The sequence below is a fragment of the Schistocerca serialis genome, chromosome 6, assembly GCF_023864345.2.
Source record: "Schistocerca serialis cubense isolate TAMUIC-IGC-003099 chromosome 6, iqSchSeri2.2, whole genome shotgun sequence".
Classification (NCBI taxonomy): Eukaryota; Metazoa; Arthropoda; class Insecta; order Orthoptera; family Acrididae; genus Schistocerca; species Schistocerca serialis.
The window spans coordinates 387,772,839-387,791,341 of record NC_064643.1 but is presented as its reverse complement, the minus strand read 5'-3'; the positions used below and the strand labels follow the sequence as shown (position 1 = coordinate 387,791,341).

Below are 18,503 nucleotides of genomic sequence, written 5' to 3'. Positions count from 1 at the left end.
TGAGTGATTCAATGGTTAGGAGATGGGTCAGACTGTTCAATGAAGGGTGTGATCAAGTGCACGATGAAGAACAAAGTGGACACCCGTCTGTGGTTACTGATGAACTGGTTCACACAATTGAAGAGAAGATTAAGCACAACCGTAAGTTTACACTTAGTGCCCTTGCTATGGAAGTTCCGCAAATCTCACAATCACTAATTCATGAAATTGTTATTGAAAAACTGAAATTTCAAAAACTTTGCCCGACCTCACATGGCGAATGTGACCAAACAACTCTTACATGCATTTCACTGGGATGCATTTGATCATCCTCCGTACAACCTGGACCTTGCTCCTAGCGACTTTCATGTCTTCTTACACCTAAAATCTGTCCTTGGCGGTCAGCACTTCAACGATGATGACGAGCTGAAAGAACATGTTACCCCATGTTACAGAGGCGGCAACCTTCTATGAAGAAGGCATATAGAAACTTGTACCATGCTATGACAAGTGCCTACAAAATTTCGGAAGCTATGTAGAAAAGTAATTTAACAGTTGTAGATTTTTGTACAATAAATATTATTTCTGTATCTGTATATGTTTGTTTTATATAAACAAATGGAACTTACTTTGCAGACAACCCTCTTATTACATTTCCTTGTATCCTCGCTTTTTTTACCACCACATAGCCTATACCCTTCTGACTTACAAGGGTAGTAATCATAATTAAACTGAATATATTCAACTCAGGGTTGCCGCAATTTACCCCAAGTGAAATTCCCTGATTTCCAGACAAGTTTTAGCATTTTTCCCTGACAAAGTTTGAGGTCTCAAGGATAAGTAATGATGTAATTTGACAAAAAAATGAAAGGACTTCTGCATTTTTTAAACATGTGAGCAAAAATTTTAAGTACTAACATCAACATCTTTTGTAATGAACTGTTTTAGGATGCAGAAAGCAAGCTAATGGTATATATGTTTCATTGAGACCACTAATGTTATTTTATTTCAATAAAACTCAACACTTTTGCTGACAAAAACACGCATTTCCCTGAAGTTGCAAGACAGATTTAAAATACCTTCACCAATTTCAGAAATAATCTCAGAAAACATAGGCCTCTTGAGAGAAGCGTATAAAGCGGGGAAGAGTTTCATAAACCAAAACTGTAGGTGACCCCCAATAAAACGTTGGTTTTACTATGTTTGTCATTGTTGGTTGTTACCCACTATATTATGTCTATTATTTTACCAGTATTGTGTGAGTTTTCTTTCAAGGAATACACAAGTACATAGCGTGCAAACTACCAGCGACTGTCACAATTTTCTTCTTATCGTCAATACTTTCTAATATACAAACACCTTTCGAAGTGTCAAAATTGGACCAGACTAAATAAAATGTCTATAAAATGCTGCAGTGTACAATGTACTTGCAGTAAGACAGTCACAATTCCTGAAATCCATCGCCCATGGCCTCTGACCTGCCGAGGAGCACCACTGTCCTGAATCCATGGATATATCACAAAAATCCATCGCATTACGCCACACACAAACAGACCCAGCCTGCGGGCAAATCAATGAGACTAGATCCGAAGGGCAGGACCTGCACATTAATGGGAAACGATGGGCTTCAGATTGGCAGGCCTGATCCATTAGAGAATACCCATAGAAATAGCCCCTCATGAAAGTCCACTTGTGTGGCCTGCTATTCACATGTCACCAACACTATGTTAATGAAATGAGACGGTGATGATCAATCCATGCAACAGATAACTCGTGCAAATACTGTGAGAATCAATACTAATGAGGATATGTAGCAACTAACTATAAAGATGATCGCTGAGCCCCAGACAGGCACATAGAAAAGACAATCACTTTCTCACAACTAAATTTTTGGCCATAGCCTGTGTCAGAAAATGAGAACGCACACACAATCACTCAAGACAAAGCTCATGCAAACATGACCACTGGCTCCGGCTGCTACATCAACAGTTTCTGAGAATCAGATCCAAACAAACCACTCCTTGCACCTCCCTACCTCTTGTTGGAAGCTGCTAGCAAGGATAAGTAGCAAGAAGTGGTGGCAGCACTGACTTCAAGCTGAGGGGAGTAGTAGAAAGGGGGACAAGTAAGAATGCGGGAGAAGGGAAGCGACGCACGTACTCAGCTGCACGCAGCCAGTGACGATGCACGACATCTCAGTAAACAAACCATTTCAACCACTGAGACAAAAAACGAGATTTTTCCAGTGTGGTGTTTTCTTTTTTTTTTTTTTTCCTTTTTTTCCAAATTTCCCTGACACGTCTGAAATTCCCTGATTACCACAGATTGTGGCAACCCTGTAATTTTACGTATATAAAGTGAACTGTGAAGTTTATTTAAATATTATGGTTAATAGTTTAGAGAGAGAAAGAGAGAGAGAGAGAGAGAGAGAGAGAGAGAGAGAGAGAGAGAGAGAGAGAGAGAGAGAGAGAGAGAGAAAGAAGGAGATGGTAACAGAACAAGTCGAACCCAAGTCAACAAATTGCCAGTCTGTGTGCTAGACCACTCAGTCACTGCGCAGTTACAACCACAGCTCCTCAAAAATCCCTCATTCTCTATACTTGCACAATATGTAGAGAAATCAGGAAAATTTAAGCGCTCGTTTTTCCTGCACGCCGTTCGAGAGTGCTATGGTAGAGAGAGAGCTTGAAGGTGGTTCACTGAACCCTATGCCAGGCGCTTTACTGTGAATAGCAGAGTAATCATATGGATGTAAACACTACATCCAATTTAAAAGAAAAATACTGACCTGGCACTTGCAGTGCCAGAAGGGATGATGTCACATCAGAGAAAGCGCAGTCTACAACAGACAACCATGTTTTCTTCTGAGCTGATGAAGCACAGCTGACAATCATTTCAGCAGCACGCGACACTGGTTTTTTAATTAGCACAGAGAGAGAGCTACCAAACATTTTTCATCCATTTTATTTGCATATCAGCAAGAGAATTTGAAGAGAAATGGAATAATTTTAGTGTAATTTCCTGCTCATATCTGAAAAGAAACAGTGTAATTTTAACGTAATATTTACAGTATGCTGCAGCATATAAGCACACAATAGCTAGCTGCAACTGGATGGTGGGTAAAAAGTGGAGAAAGAAGAATATAGTGTTTGAGGTTTGTAGACAACATGGTCCTTCAAGTAATACATGAAAATGAGTGCTATAAAACAGTGGATGTCAATAAAGGAGAAGAGCCATGGACAGAAAATCAATATAAAAAAAAAACCATAGTACTGGCAGGGGGAGGAAACTGAACATACTAAAGATAATTTTGAATAGAGAAACAGAAGCACATGTGCACAACTTCAAATACGTACAAAGCAGAATAGAAATTGAAGTGCAGCACAGAAACTGGAATTATGACAGCAGTGATGGAAGATGCATTTTGTAAGGAAATAGTTTGCAGTAGCAATATGGAAACGATTTGAGGGAAAGTCTCATACAATATTTTGTATGAAGTGTCCTGTATGGTGCTGAAACACAGACAACATGGAAGGTAGACTGAGAAAGTCCAGCCAGTTTTCAGAAGTGCACATGATGAAGGGTGGAAAAAATATGTTGGATGGATCAATGAAAGATGAGAGCAGTGTGTGAGAGCAGATGCAATCACTGACTAACAGAAAGAAGGAAAATAAAATGACTAGGATAAATTTAAAGAAATAAGGAGTGGTTTACAAAAGAGTCTTGGATGGATATGTGGAACGCAAGCGCATGTGAGAGAGAAAGATATTTCAGATCCTGAAGGAAGTGAGCATGGTTCAACAGGCAACTTTTCTTGTGAAATAGAAAGAAACTGATAGGTGGGTGCCATTTGGATCTCTCTTATACATAGCCAGTGACATAACAATAATTTTTTTTAAATAGTGCACTTATTACTATTAGAAAATGTTTGCTGCACTGAGTTTTATTGGACAAAGTAAACTGATCTCCATATTTGAAAAGACGAGAGATGGTGTTTCTGAAGTAGCATCTGCTCTTGAAATGGCTGCGATACTTATTAAAGAATTAAAATGTATTTTCCCCAGCATTTAATTAGATGGTTCAAATGGCTCTGAGCACTATGGGACTTAACATCTGTGGTCATCAGTCCCCTAGAACTTAGAACTACTTAAACCTAACTAACCTAAGGACATCACACACATCCATGCCCGAGGCAGGATTCGAACCTGTGACCGTAGCGGTCACGCGGTTTCAGACTGAAGCGCCTAGAACGTCACACCGGCCGGCCCATTTAATTAGAATTCCCATGTAAATAGTTTTCATGCTCTGATGTTGCAGGAGTGACTACTTGTTTTTTATGCTTCCTCCAAGACAAGGAGTCTTGTTGATCCATGAAGAGGTTTACAGGAATTTAGATTCCGTGAGACTGCATGAATTTATGACTAACATATTGTCCAAGATATTACTATTTATTTATAAGCATCAGTGTGCACAGCACTAGAGCCTATAATTGGGCTAATCAAAGTCAACATAAAGGCTATGCACATGCTGCATTACTGCTTGACCAATTATCATCAAATACTTGAGCACATTGGGCCTCTGAAAATATTTATGAGAGAAAATAGTTTCAATGGTTTTATAGCTGTCAAGGAAAATGGTTTCAGCTATTCCAATCTGAAGAATTAATCTTGAATTTTGTTTCAGATACTTAAAACCCAGTACCACTAACAGCGATCCAATAAAAATTATCAACAGACCGGAGACAGGATTGTGTGACTGACCTCACACAGATACACAGCAGCAAGAATAACAACAAGTAAATCACAAAGAAACAATTTTGAGAAGAACTGCGGCCCCTGAGAGCATAAATCACACTCTTGCGTCACAAATCATTCTGCACAACAGTTACTTTACCTGCATCACTGTGTGCTGTGAGCTCTCTGGCCAAAAGGCCAATATCCCACATTACTCTTCTGTGAATAGATTCAAAGCTGAAACAGTGAAGATACAAAGTTCACAATTTGCATTTTATTTATGAATGAGGGGGTGGGGGGATTTAATTAGAATGAATAATAAATTATCATGATAATCACATGAGGGCAACTGCAAACCCTCATGCAATATTGGAAGCAGGACATCAGTTTCACTTTCGTATCAGTATGTCTGAGGGAAGGAATTGTAGGTGACAGAAACATATGACTATATACTGCAAATGACAAATTAACAGGTGATGCATAACACCAGGTGCTGTGTAACACCAATTTCTGTGCACTAAATTACCTGCACTATTACAGAACATTTCTCTTTTGACAGAATGGATCTGGCTTTGTATGACAGGACACAACTCCAATTTCTATGTCCCCTGTGACAAGATATAATACACAAAAAAAGTGATGGATTGGTGTAGGAGCTTCAGCAAGCACGGTCTCTCATTCAACTGACTTTCATCCATTTGAATTCTGAATACAAGCACAATTAAAGGCATTGATGTATTACACGTTTATCAACGAAGTGCACCCATTACAACACTGTGTGTCCCATGTAAGTAACCAAACATGGGGGCAGCCAAGTGTGTCCACACAAGGTTGTGATTCTCTAAGGAGGAAGACCATATATGTGTGAAAATGACTGATAACCATGTTGAGCACTCCTGCAGTGCAACAGACAAATGCTTCGTAGGATATAATGGTATACATGGCCAAGCCTTATAAAGTGCTGCTGCAGCCAACAATATATAAAATTCCATGTCCACTGAAGTACAGCCATGTCTGGAGGAGAGTATTTATCACTGCCCAGCACTGTCTACATCGAGACACCCAGAAGAAGACTAAACTTCACTGCTTTCTACGGGTTAGCATTTGGGGGCTGCACATAATGGTTCAAAACTGGAGCGCCCTATGATGCGACGTACACTATTGTATGTTTTCAGACCTATATCTATAGGACTTCTTTTCCTAGAACCGACCAGTACTACCTCCTGTAAGCACACAGCGTGTTTTCTTCATTTTTTTTTTTTTTTAAAGGCCTGTATGTTTCTTTCATTTATTATTCAGTAAGATCTAACATCAAGTGACAAAGACACAACAATCTGTATTACCTACCTTCTTCTATCTATACATACATAAATTACAGTCCACACTACGCAGTTCCTGTCTGTGTGTTCGACCTTATCTCAGAAACTACATTAGAGATTTTGTTACAGTTTTCACTACTAAACTGGCCGATTCCAGAGGAAGGTTTGTGGCTGCAAGGGGTAGGTGTAAGGCAGTCTGACTGCAGCACAAGGGCAGAGTGAGCTACCGCTGTCAAGAATGTGATGATATCTAGTTATCTAGCATTGTTTTCTTAATTTTAATTATAAACACTGTGCAGTGGCTCATACGCAAAATTACTGCTACACCAGACAAGCTGTTTACCGCTGATACTTAGTCCTACCCGTGCAAAGTTGGGGTGGGGGTCACTGATTTATTATAAATTTAATGGTATTTATTGGAATACAATGTAATACCCCACAGAATATTTCAAAAATATGCCCACCTCCCTTTTCAGATATTTCACCTCATCACTTCTAGAAAAAATTATATTAATTCTAGCAATGGTCTTTCCTTTCTATTTCAAAGTATTTATGCAATCACAATGTCATATAACCCATTAAATATAAATACTCCTAATGACAGTTCAGGACATGTTTGTGTACTGATTGTAGTTTTACAGAGAGGCTTCTCAAGCAATTTCGTAGTAGTTGTTACCTGCATCAGAGCTGCTGGACACTGCACATCAGCAACATTCAAACACCTCTTTTCTGAAAAAAATAAATATGAGGATGGCCCCAACAGATAGCAAATGCTGCTACGTCCACCAACAGGTCTGAAAACATAACTTAGGCAAAAATAAAGAGAGATCCCTTCACTGTATTAGTTGACATTCATTCACTAAAATTATTTTTGAAGACTTAGCCTACATTAAAAGTTTGAAGTGACGTACACCCAAGGATAAGAAAGTCATTAGAAGTGTCTCCATGCTCAAATGAAAAATGAAGGCTGCAGACAGCATTCACTCACACACTTGAAGTAAATCACTGGTGACAAAGGTAACCAAGCTATTATACAAAGTAACTGATGAGAGCACTGCTGCAGCAAATTGACAACTGTGTGTGTTGAATGAAGTTACAGGAGGAAGGAAAAATCTCATTACTGTCCTATCAAAAAAAAGTATGCGCTAGATCACAAAAGATATTTTGTGAGTTATAAAAAGACATTTATGTGGTAATTTTCTGTGTGGTTAACATCCTTAAATATTTTAATGGAAATACGTTCTTTAGCAGTATCCGAGAGAAGCTATATAATATTCTGGGTGGAGCACAAAGGAAAAGAGTACATACAACCAACAAATAGTAGCTGAAGTTTAAGAGCCTTTGGAAAAAAAAATTGGCACTGAGCTATCAAACTCGTTATGATTTTAAATAAAACTTCCTGCAAAAAGAGGAAATACAGTAAGTATTATGGTGAAGACTATTGGTGCAGCTACACTGATGCAAGAACATTCATTAATACATTAGAAAATCCATTTTTCCTGCAGATTTCATCTTCATATGTATTATTACAAATATGAACCCACATACAAAAAAATTTATTCTGATATACATGTCACCTGTAATAAATCTGATGTTTGTATTTGCTGATGTTGATCACTAACAATGAAATAACAGTCAAGATTCAGTTCTTAGGTACGATTCAGATGTAGTAGTAACCCATTACGTTCTAATTATTTCTTGTACCTTGCACCTCTCTTCACTCAAGGTTTACAGCAACCTTCCATGCACAGCAGTAGACATACACATATCTTTTCATTTCAGTGTTTCAATTTGTATCTCAAAGAAGGAATTTTACAAAATTCTGAATCCCATAGTTTCAATTATTTTAACGTTGTCTTCCTATCAGCTTTCCTGTAGTCATTCCTGTTTCAGTGGCCATTCTTCAGTCACAATATTGAAGTAATAATTTTCTTTATATGTAGATTTCCCTTTCCTTTCACGAACAGGAGGTATCTGTTCAAGCAATTATGAGTATAAGCCCGATTCAAATTTCTCTCTGTTTTTTTACCTGCCATACACTCAAAACAGTATTTAAATCCTCAGCCCCTCCAGTTATGGCTGCAGTAGCAGTTGAGCATCACAATGGTTCACACTGTTGTTCCTAATTTTAATGTCTTCTGTAGGTTACATCTTTTCAGTCTTCAAGATAACACAGGAACAGGTGTATAACTGCAAAAAAATGTTTCCATTGCCTTTATTAAATGAATTTTCATTAATGCTTTATTCCCTAAAAACAAACCTAAGTGGCTTAAAATGTTTCTGAGTGGATTTTGAAATTAAGAAGTTTTATATACCTTGTTGTAGCTGTTGTCTCCGGTCCAAAAACTGGTCTGATACAGTTCTCCAGCCCTGCGCAAACCTCTTCACCTCTGTGTTAACTATTGCAACCTACATCCAACTTTGCCCGCTTACTGCAATCCAGCCCTTCTTTTCCTCTAAAATTATTATCCCACACATTTTACTCCTTTACAAACTAAGTATTTTTGTTGTCTCAGAACGTAACCTGTCCCTCCTTTTAGCCAAATCGGGCCAATAACTTTGTTATCCCCAACTTAATTACGTACCTCTTTCTTACTTGTCCACTCCATCGATATAATCTTCAGCATTCACCTGGTGCACCACTTCTCAAAAGCTACAGTTCACTTCTTGTCTGAACAGTTTATTGAGCACATTTCATTTCTGTACAAGACTACAGTACAGAGATATATTTTCAGAAAAGACTTCTTAACATTTAAACTTGTATTTAGTGTTAAAATATCTCTTCTCAAAAAAGAACTTCTTGCTATTGCCAGCCTGTATTTTATCTCTTTATTACTTCAGCGATTGTCAGTTATATTGCTCCCCCAGACAGCAAAAGTGCCTCATTTCCTAATGTAATTCCTTAAGACTTGCCCCATTAATCTTGACCACACTGTTACTCTTGTTTCACTCTAATTGTTGATCTTATTGTCTCCTTTTCAAGACACTATCCATGCCATTCAACTCTTCTTCCACGTCCTTGGCAGTCTTTAACAGAGTTACAATGCCACTAGCAAACCCGAAAATTCTTACTTCTCCTCCCCTTCAGAATTTCTGCATCATTTCCAAAACAGCCTGATGGATCTCTTAATATCCAGAAATTCTAAATCATAAACAGAAGAACTAATATATAATTTTTGTACAAGGACTAACCACGAAAATTTTATAGCACGGCAAAAATGATAGTCTTAAGATGAGAAGATGCTATGACAGAAAGAGAGTGGCACTTTGAGCATCAGTGTGCCTTTTACAATAGAGTGATAAGATGAAACATCTCTTACCACAACGGTGAGTTTTACATCTGATGGTTTAACAACTGTCAACATACCTAACAAATAATACAGATCACATTTGGCACAGGATACAAAGGACGGATACCACTGTGACAGTTTTCCCAACCTATTACTGAAAATTAACTTTTCACTCCACTAGGCTGAACTGAGACAACCAAGTGCTTGAATTATTTTGTTTGCAGCAATATATATACATCTCAAACAGTTAACAATGAATGCATATATCTAATGCACTCAATGTTGTGTTTAAAATATGTGAGATGTTTATTTTAGTATTTTTCATAACAATAGCAACTAAAATGTTTATTTTTGTAAGCTGACTGTGTAATGTGGTGGTGTTGTTGTTGTTGTTGTTGTTGTGGTTGTGGTCTTCAGTCCACAGACTGGTTTGATGCAGCTCTCCATGCTACTGTATCCTGTGCAAGCTGCTTCATCTCCCAGTACCTACTGCAACCTACATCCTCCTGAATCTGCTTAGTGTATTCATCTCTTCGTCTCCCTCTATGATTTTTACTCTCCACGCTGCCCTCCAATACTAAATTGATGATCCCTTGATGCTTCAGAACATGTCCTACCAACTAATCCCTTCTTCTAGTGAAGTTGTGCCACAAACTCCTCTTCTCCCCAATTCTATTCAATACCTCCTCATTAGTTATGTGATCTACCCATCTAATCTTCAGCATTCTTCTGTAGCACCACATTTTGAAAGCTTCTATTCTCTTCTTGTCCAAACTATTTTTCGTCCACGTTTCACTTTACTTTCAGAAAAGGCTTTCTGACACTTAAATCTATACTCAATGTCAACTAATTTCTCTTCTTCTGAAACACTTTCCTTGCCATTGCCAGTCTACATTTTGTATCCTCTCTACTTCGACCATCATCCGTTATTTTGCTCCCCAAATAGCAAAACTCCTTTACTACTTTAAGCGTCTCATTTCCTAATCTAATTCCCTCAGCATCACCCGACTTAATTCGACTACATTCCATTATCCTCGTTTTGCTTTTGTTGATGTTCATCTTATATGCTCCTTTCAAGGCACTGCCCATTCCGTTCAACTGCTCTTCCAAGTCCTTTGCTGTCTCTGACAGAATTACAATGTCATCGGCAAACCTCAAAGTTTTTGTTTCTTCTCCATGGATTTTAATACATACTCTGAATTTTTCTTTTGTTTCCTTTACTGCTTGCTCAATATACAGATTGAATAACATCGGGGAGAGGCTACAATCCTGTCTCACTCCCTTCCCAACCACTGCTTCCCTTTCATGTCCCTCGACTCTTATAACTGCCATCTAGTTTAATGTGGTAGTAATGACTAATATTAAATACGTCACCCTTGCCTTTTAATATTTTTGCTCTGTACAGTTTGAAAAAGGTGGTATTATTAGTGTCTATACAAAATTAGTAGAAATGAATGTGATTGAAATGGAGAGAATGTGAGAAAATAGCTAAAAAGCAATTCAAGGTAAAACTGCACAGCACTCCCCCCTCCACCCTCACTCCCGTATTCACCCTGCACAACCAAAATAGCACTTATCATGGAAGACAGTGTTTAAACTGTTAAGAAAATCATAAGCCAGCCACTCTGAAAACACATTAAAAGACCCCCTAAAACTTTAGTGAACAGCCATACCACATTTGTTTGACTCATTTAAAATAGATGGCAAATGAGCTACTGCCCTTTGCTCTGAAAATAAAATAGTCTAATAAAATGTGGCACTCTGTGAACCATACACCACATGCACAACACAATGGACAGTCCTCTCGCCAGAGAAAGAAACCATGCTTCATAGGGCTGTGCCCTATGTGAAGATGAGTAAGGAGGATCTCATCCTCCCATGCATGACTGGAAGGAGGTGCACCACAAGCACATTGTGAAGTTTATTAAATGGAGCTTACTGTCTGACTTTTCCAGCCACTCTTCTCCTCGCTGAGGTATGACTTTGTACCTCAACACCAAGCTGATACCTTGTAGGCAATGACACAAACAAGTATCAGATGTACACAGCATGCCTTCCTGTCTACTACATGCACTCTTCTATGTAGGTTTTCGTGAGACAGTTTACACCTATCTTCACATGTCAGTAGTTCACTTGTTTCATTTCCTTCATGACACTTCTATGAAACTGTGGCTATTCATGCTGCCCTTCTTTGTATTCATTCAGTATCCCCTGTTACTCATAATGGGTACGGGTTCTACACACTTGAGCAATGTTTAAGATGAGTTGCGTGGGTTTCGTATGTCTCCTTTGTAAACTGATTGCATTTTCCTAGCATTATATCAATGAACTGTAGTCTGCCACCTGCTTTGTCTACAACAAAGACAATGTAATCATTCCATTTGATATCCCTACAAACTGTTACACCCAAGTACTTGTACGAGTTGATTGACTCCCACTGGTATTAAAGTCATAGACCATATAATATTTCTTTCCTTTTTGGCGACGTTCACAATTCCTAAAAAATTTAAAGTAAGTTGCCATTGTTTGCAGGACTTTGACGTCTAATCGAAATTTAACTGAATATTTGTGCATCTTATTTAAGACATTATAGATAATTGCATCATCTGCAAAAAGTCTGAGGTTAGTATTACTGCTGTCTACATGCTCATTATTAATATACAACATGAACACACTTCCATGGGGCACACCTGAATTTACTTCTATATCTGTCAGTCCATTCATGATAACATTCTGTATCCTCCCTTCCAAAGAATCTTCAATCTATTCACAAACTGTACTTTTGATAATAAGCATTGATGTCATACTGCGTCAAATGTCTTTTGCAAATCAAAAAATACTGCATCTACCTGACTGCCTTGATCCATTGCTTTCTGTATGCCACATGAGAATAGTAGAAGTTAGGTTTCACATGATTAAAATTTTTGCAATCCTTGCTGGTCACATGCAGGTGTTCAGTCTGTTCAGAATACTTACTATGTTTAAACTCTGAATACATTCTTAAATTTTACAACATACGGATGTCACAGATTTTGGATGGTAGTTTTGTGAATCACTTTTTTGAAAAGATAAGTCAACTGCAAAGCATTCTCATACGAAAGAAACTCATCACAACTATAACCAATGCTACACTAGTACATATGAACAATTCTTAACTTGAATAACAACGACCAGATGAAAAAATACTGGAAGAAAAGCAAGTAAAAACTAATAAGAAATTTAAATTGGTGTGTAGTCCTTAGCTGGAACATCTGAAGGGATGATGATGATGATGATATCATCATCAAACTGACTTATGATTTCCTTTTAATGGCCCATTGCCATTTTTAACTACAGTAATTATACTTTTATCACAGACTGAACGGAACTTATGTACATAGTAGGAACTAACCAATTAGGGTACAATTCCTGGAAAAAAAAAAGGAAGCAAGCAGAACTTCTGAACGAATAAATCTATGCCTCCAATTAGTGGCAGAGAATTTTTCGGTGTTGTGCCTCTCTTTAAATCAATGAAATTTGTTATTACAGGTGAAAACTGTTCCTTTTCTCAAGCCTACAAACATACTGAAGGACTGAATATCATGAAGAAACAAATTATACTACATAAGGCATACTTTCAGAGAATGAAATGCAGGGTCTTAGCAAGCTTGCAAAATCCTGTACTTCTGAAAAGCATTTCCACATGGTTGAGACATTTAGTATGGAACATTCCTTTTATTAACAGAAAAAAGTAGTATAAAAACTGTGTGATCATATACCAAGTACAGTGGAAGAAGTTTGCACACCCTACAATGTACTTAATTATGTTTGTAGCAAATTCATTGGGACATGTATTTCTGCGAAGACACCTATGGCCACGCAAGTGAAGTCTCTACATAAGGAAGTGGAAGTAAATGATGCTGACAACTACAAGCAAAGATTATTGTGTATGTGTTCCTCAAATAAAGAAGTTAGCTCTTATTTCAATGATCATAACTTGTCAACAAACAATATGAATTCATGAATAATTCAGCACTAGCAGAATCACACATACTACTTTTATTGCATGACATTACATTAATAGTTTTTCCATAGATCATGAATACGACATTTCACGATGATGTGGAATGAGTCAGTTGAACATAAGGTTTCTTTACAGGATATAATTATTTTTTTAATACTTCGTATCTAAAAATTCATCTATTGAGTAGAAGGGGCTGTCATTCAAAACATCTTTTAATTTGTTTTTAAATACTGGTTGGCTATCTGTTGGACTTCTAATGCTTTTTGGTAAGTGACCAGACTTTTGTGACAGCATAATTTACCCCTTTCTGTGCCACAGTCAGATTTAACCAAAAATAGTGAAGATTATCATTTCCTCTAGTGCTGTAGCTATGCAGTTTGCTTATTATTTTTGAACCGGGATGGGTTATTAATGACAAATTTCATAGGTGAATATATTTATTGTGGAGGTACTGTGAATATCCAAAGTTACTTAAACAAATGTATGCAAGATGATGTTGCATGAGCTTAGTGACATGGGCTAGGCAAATGCCCGGGTGGGCAGGACATTTATAAATGGACATTTGTCCAAAGCCATTTTAAATTCCCAAAATCTGGGCATTTATGAAAAAAGTACTTTTATGAAGTTTTTACTGCTAGAATGTATAATTTACCAATTAAAATATGAGATGGGATGATACTCCCAAAATTAATAGTTAGCAAATGTTTACACTTAAACCTACATATAGCATTCATTGCTTTGTTACTAAGAACAAAATGAAAGAAGATGGAAGCATTTTTTAAAATTATAATTCCAACTTTCTGTACCAAGAGACGGCGCCTGATGCTGACAGCTGCTTACCATTTATAATGTATTTTCTTTTTTAACAGTTCTGCTCTTCTTCTTCTCCCTCCCCCCCCCCTCTCTCTCTCTCTCTCTCTCTCTCTCTCTCTCTCTCTCTCTCTCTCTCACTCACCCCCCCCCCCCCACACACACACACACACACATTGAACGCTGTGTAGTGATAAGCCAGTATAAAAAGAACATTGTTGTTAAGTTATCACTTAGTAATGTAACACACTTCATAATCTGTTTCAAATCTAAGAATGTTATTGAAGAATGATTATTGATAACAAAATTAATACTGAATCTATTAAACAGATAGCATATTTGTCTTGACAATAAATGTATTTATAAATATTACAAAAATGCTTTATTGGCAGATGTAGTAACATTTGAGACAGACTATAATTTTCTATTTTGTTCCTTTTTTTTATTGTGTAATACCCCAATAACTGACCTCATTAAAGACGTAATAAGTTAGGTTTACAGTTGAATTTACTTGCCCTAATAATTCTCCTCTAACTCTCAAGCAGCTTTTTCAATCTGGTTACCCAAACTCTAAAGGAGCAGTGTTGCAAAACACCTTTTCCAATACAAAGTATCAGCTTAAAATATTTTATTAGTGACACTTATTTTGGACATTTTCCCTAACTTATAAATGCCCCGGCATTTTACACCACTAGGTAGCTCCGGCTTTTTATCTGATTAGATGCTTTTGTGCAATGAATACTAATTCTCTTAATGATGAATACAACAAAATATAATGCCGTATGAAAGCAGTGATTGAAAACAGGCATAGCAGGCTAGTTTACTGATATGTTTATCACCAAAATTTGCAATAACCCAAAAAGCATACGTAGCTGAACTCAAACATTTCAGAAGATCATCAACGTGTTTCTTCCAATTCAAATTATCATCATCAATGCGTTCACCCATAAATTTGGAATAGTCTGCCTTAGCAACAGACTTCTGTTCAAAGTCTATAGTTATTGATGGTGTTATGCCATTTATTGTTTAGAATTGTATATACTACGTTTTCTCAAAATTTAGTGAGCTGATTTCTAGAGAACCACTTAATAATTTTCTGAAAGACGTTACATACAATTTTCTCAGCTAATTCTTGTTTATTCGGTGTGATTACTACACTTGTGCACTCAGCAAAAAGAACCAGCTTAGCAACCTCCATGAATGCACAGTGGCAAGTCATTAATACCGAGGACTGAATCCTGTGGGACACTGTTTTTGATACCTCCCTAATTACAGGACTATGCTGATTTTTGCAAATTACTGTAATGTTAATTTCAACCTTCTGCATCATTCTTCCAGTTAAACATGAATTAAACCATTTGTGCATTGTCCCACTCATGCCACAATACTTAAGCTCATCTAGAAGAATTTCACAATTCACACAGTAAAGCCTTTGAGAGATCACAAAAAAATCCCAATGGGTGATGCTTGATTATTCAGAGCATTTAATATTTGATCAGTGAAAGTGTATATAGCATTTTTTTGTCGAAAAATCTTTCTGAAAACCAAACTGACATTTTGTTAATACTTAATTTTCACAAGTATGTGAAGCTAGTCTTGCACATATTACTTTTTCAATAATTTTGAATAAAGCTGTCAGAAGTGAGAATGGGCAGTAGTTGTTAGCATCAGACCTAACCCCCCTTTTTATGCAGTGGCTTAACAACAGCATATTTCAGTCTGTCCAAAAATATGTCCTATTTCAGTGAGCTACTGCATATGTGGCAGAGAATCCTACTTATTTGTTGGGAACATGCTTTTTGTACTCTGTTGGAAACGCCATCAATTCCATGTGAGCTTTTACTTGAAATGAATTTATTATTTTCCTAATTTCAGTAGGAAAGGTGGGTTGAATTACAGTTTTTTTTAAAAAATTGTATAGGTGTCGTTGCCTCTTCCATAACAGCTTTGCATTTTCTAATGAACAGCTGACTACTATTTTCTCTACAACACTTAAAAAATTATCATGAAGTATATTTTCTGTTTCTGATGTTTTGCTAAAAAACTTTTCATTGAAAATTAGATTTTCACTCTGCAGTGGAGTGTGCGCTGATATGAAACTTCCTGGCAGATTAAAACTGTGTGCCAGACTGAGATTCGAACTCGGGACCTTTGCCTTTCGTGGGCAAGTGCTCCACCAACTGAGGTTCTGTGAAGTTTGGAAGGTAGGAGACAAGGTACTGGCAGAATTGAAGCTGTGAGAACAGGTCGTGAGTCATCCTTTGGTAGCTCAGTCGGTAGAGCACTTGCCTGTGAAAGGCGAAAGTCCCGAGTTCGAGTCTCGGTCCTGCAAAAAGTTTTAATCTGCCAGGAAGTTTCAACTTTTCATTGAGTTTGATAGAAATACAGTCTTTCTGTGCTCTCGGTTGCTCTGTTTCCTATTTAACAATATTCAAAATTGTTTTAATTTTATTATCAAGAGGTGCTAATCTCAGACATAGTACACATACTTCTGGACTTTTTAATAACTTTTCTTAATACAGCGCAGCAGTTTTTGCAATGTTTTGACTGTTTCTGGATCATAACTCCTTTTAGCTGTAAGATACATTTCCGTTTTCTGTTTACAAGATATTTTCATCCCTTTAGTCGGTCACGGTTTTTAGATGGTTTCTTATAATTATGTTTCACTGTTTTCTTAGGGATACTGTTTTCAAATATTCTCACAAAGGTATCACGAAATATGTTAAATTTTAAATTAGCACCAGATTCCCTATACACCTCATCCCAGTCTAAATGTTGCAAGATTTCCCTAAAATTTGTAACTGTTAAATAATTAACTGAATGCATTATATTGGAGGGATGTTTCACATTACTGTATGGAGCTTGTCATATACTGTAACTAGCTGTGCATCATTATCAGAAAGACCATTCTTAAAAGGAAAAGTTTTTATTTGATTAAATTTATCTTGGCCTTATAGAAATATTATGTATCAGTGTGCTGCTGTCCTGTACTACCCATGTAGGAAACTCAATAACTGATGTTAAGTAGGAAGAACCAAGTAATACTTCGTCATTTTTTCTATCAGACTCTTTCAGAATATCTACACTGAAATCCCCACGAACAGTAATTTGTTTCCCTCAGACAGCACAACAAAGAATACAAGTTTTTCCAAAATATCTGAAACTTTTGCAATGGGAACCTATACACAGTTTTAATTAGAAAAGTACCATAATTTAGTTTAAGCTTACAGGGACATGCTTCTTTATGTTGCTCTACATAAAATTTTTTACTTTCTAAATTTTTCACACTACGATAAATTTTAACATATATGGCAATTCCTCCTCTCTTCATACTGTCTCTACTTACATCTGCTGACAGCTCACAGCCACCTACAGTTTACCTTTTTCATATCTGCACTACTGTGAAGTTACAAAATGGCGTCATGCGACAGGAAGTTCACTGCACCTCAACACGAGAAGATGTTTGACCTGTTTGTTCACATACTTTCATTCTTAATGACTTACAAGTTACAAGGCGAGGTCCCCAGCAGTGGGATCAAATTTTTAAAACCAACTATATAGTGATGTAGGTATCACCCCCTGCAACCCTCCACCCTCCAGGATCCTCGTCTAAAATTAATTATAGAAAGTAGTGCAATACAGCCTGGTTGTGTAGTATAACAGTTAAGGTACAGTCCTTTCAAGCAAAGAGTGTGTTCGCATCACCTCGGATGCTTTGAAACTTTTTCTTTTTCAATCTTTATCAAAATTATTTTGATCATTATTTTTAATCAATTAATTGGTTTAAATGAAATTTTTTTATTTATATTCTTTTGTCACGTCACTTTAATCATGATATTAGCGTTTTCAATTGCTCTCATTTTTACTCCCTAGCATTCTTTCTCAACTTGGAATCTTTGTGCATGTGATTTTAATTATTTTCATTTATCTAGCAGTTGGGGGAGGGGGGTGGGGGACAGAAGACGAAATCTCATTTCTATTGGTACAATCGTGTCAGAAATGCATTTTTTGTTATAAAATGTACATTTTTTGGATAATAATCATCAAAGAAACATTTAAAATACAAATTCTAATTGCACAATGGAAAAATTAACACAGATGAAGATTTAAATGAAAGAGGAACTAATAAGTAAAACAAAAAAGAATAAATGCAGGGTGATTTCATCCCAAATTGTACAGGTCATGTCAACTTGTGTTCATGAATTTCTCTGGAAAAAATATATATTAGACATCTAAATCATAAGTATTGAGAAAAAGTATTTTCATTTTATCTTAGTTTTTGTAAATGGTATGGCCCTTTGAAAAATGTATATTTTGTAACTCACTCTTGAAACAGTAGAGGGGGGGGGGGGGGGGGGGAAACTAATTA

General features: G+C 36.8%; 1 protein-coding gene across 5 annotated transcripts in view; it reads right to left on the bottom strand.

The window, feature by feature from the left end:
* LOC126483834 (E3 SUMO-protein ligase PIAS3) overlaps positions 1-18,503 on the bottom strand; it is a 277,101-nt gene that overhangs the window by 234,152 nt on the left and 24,446 nt on the right. Inside the window, exon 2 of one of the 5 annotated variants that reach the window (XM_050107037.1) lies at positions 6,708-6,825. The exons of the other annotated variants lie outside the window; for them this stretch is intronic. Within the exon in view, the coding sequence (XP_049962994.1) occupies positions 6,708-6,713 (6 nt within the window). The 5' untranslated portion in view covers positions 6,714-6,825. The remainder of the gene's footprint in view (positions 1-6,707; positions 6,826-18,503) is intronic. 5 annotated transcript variants of the gene reach the window in all.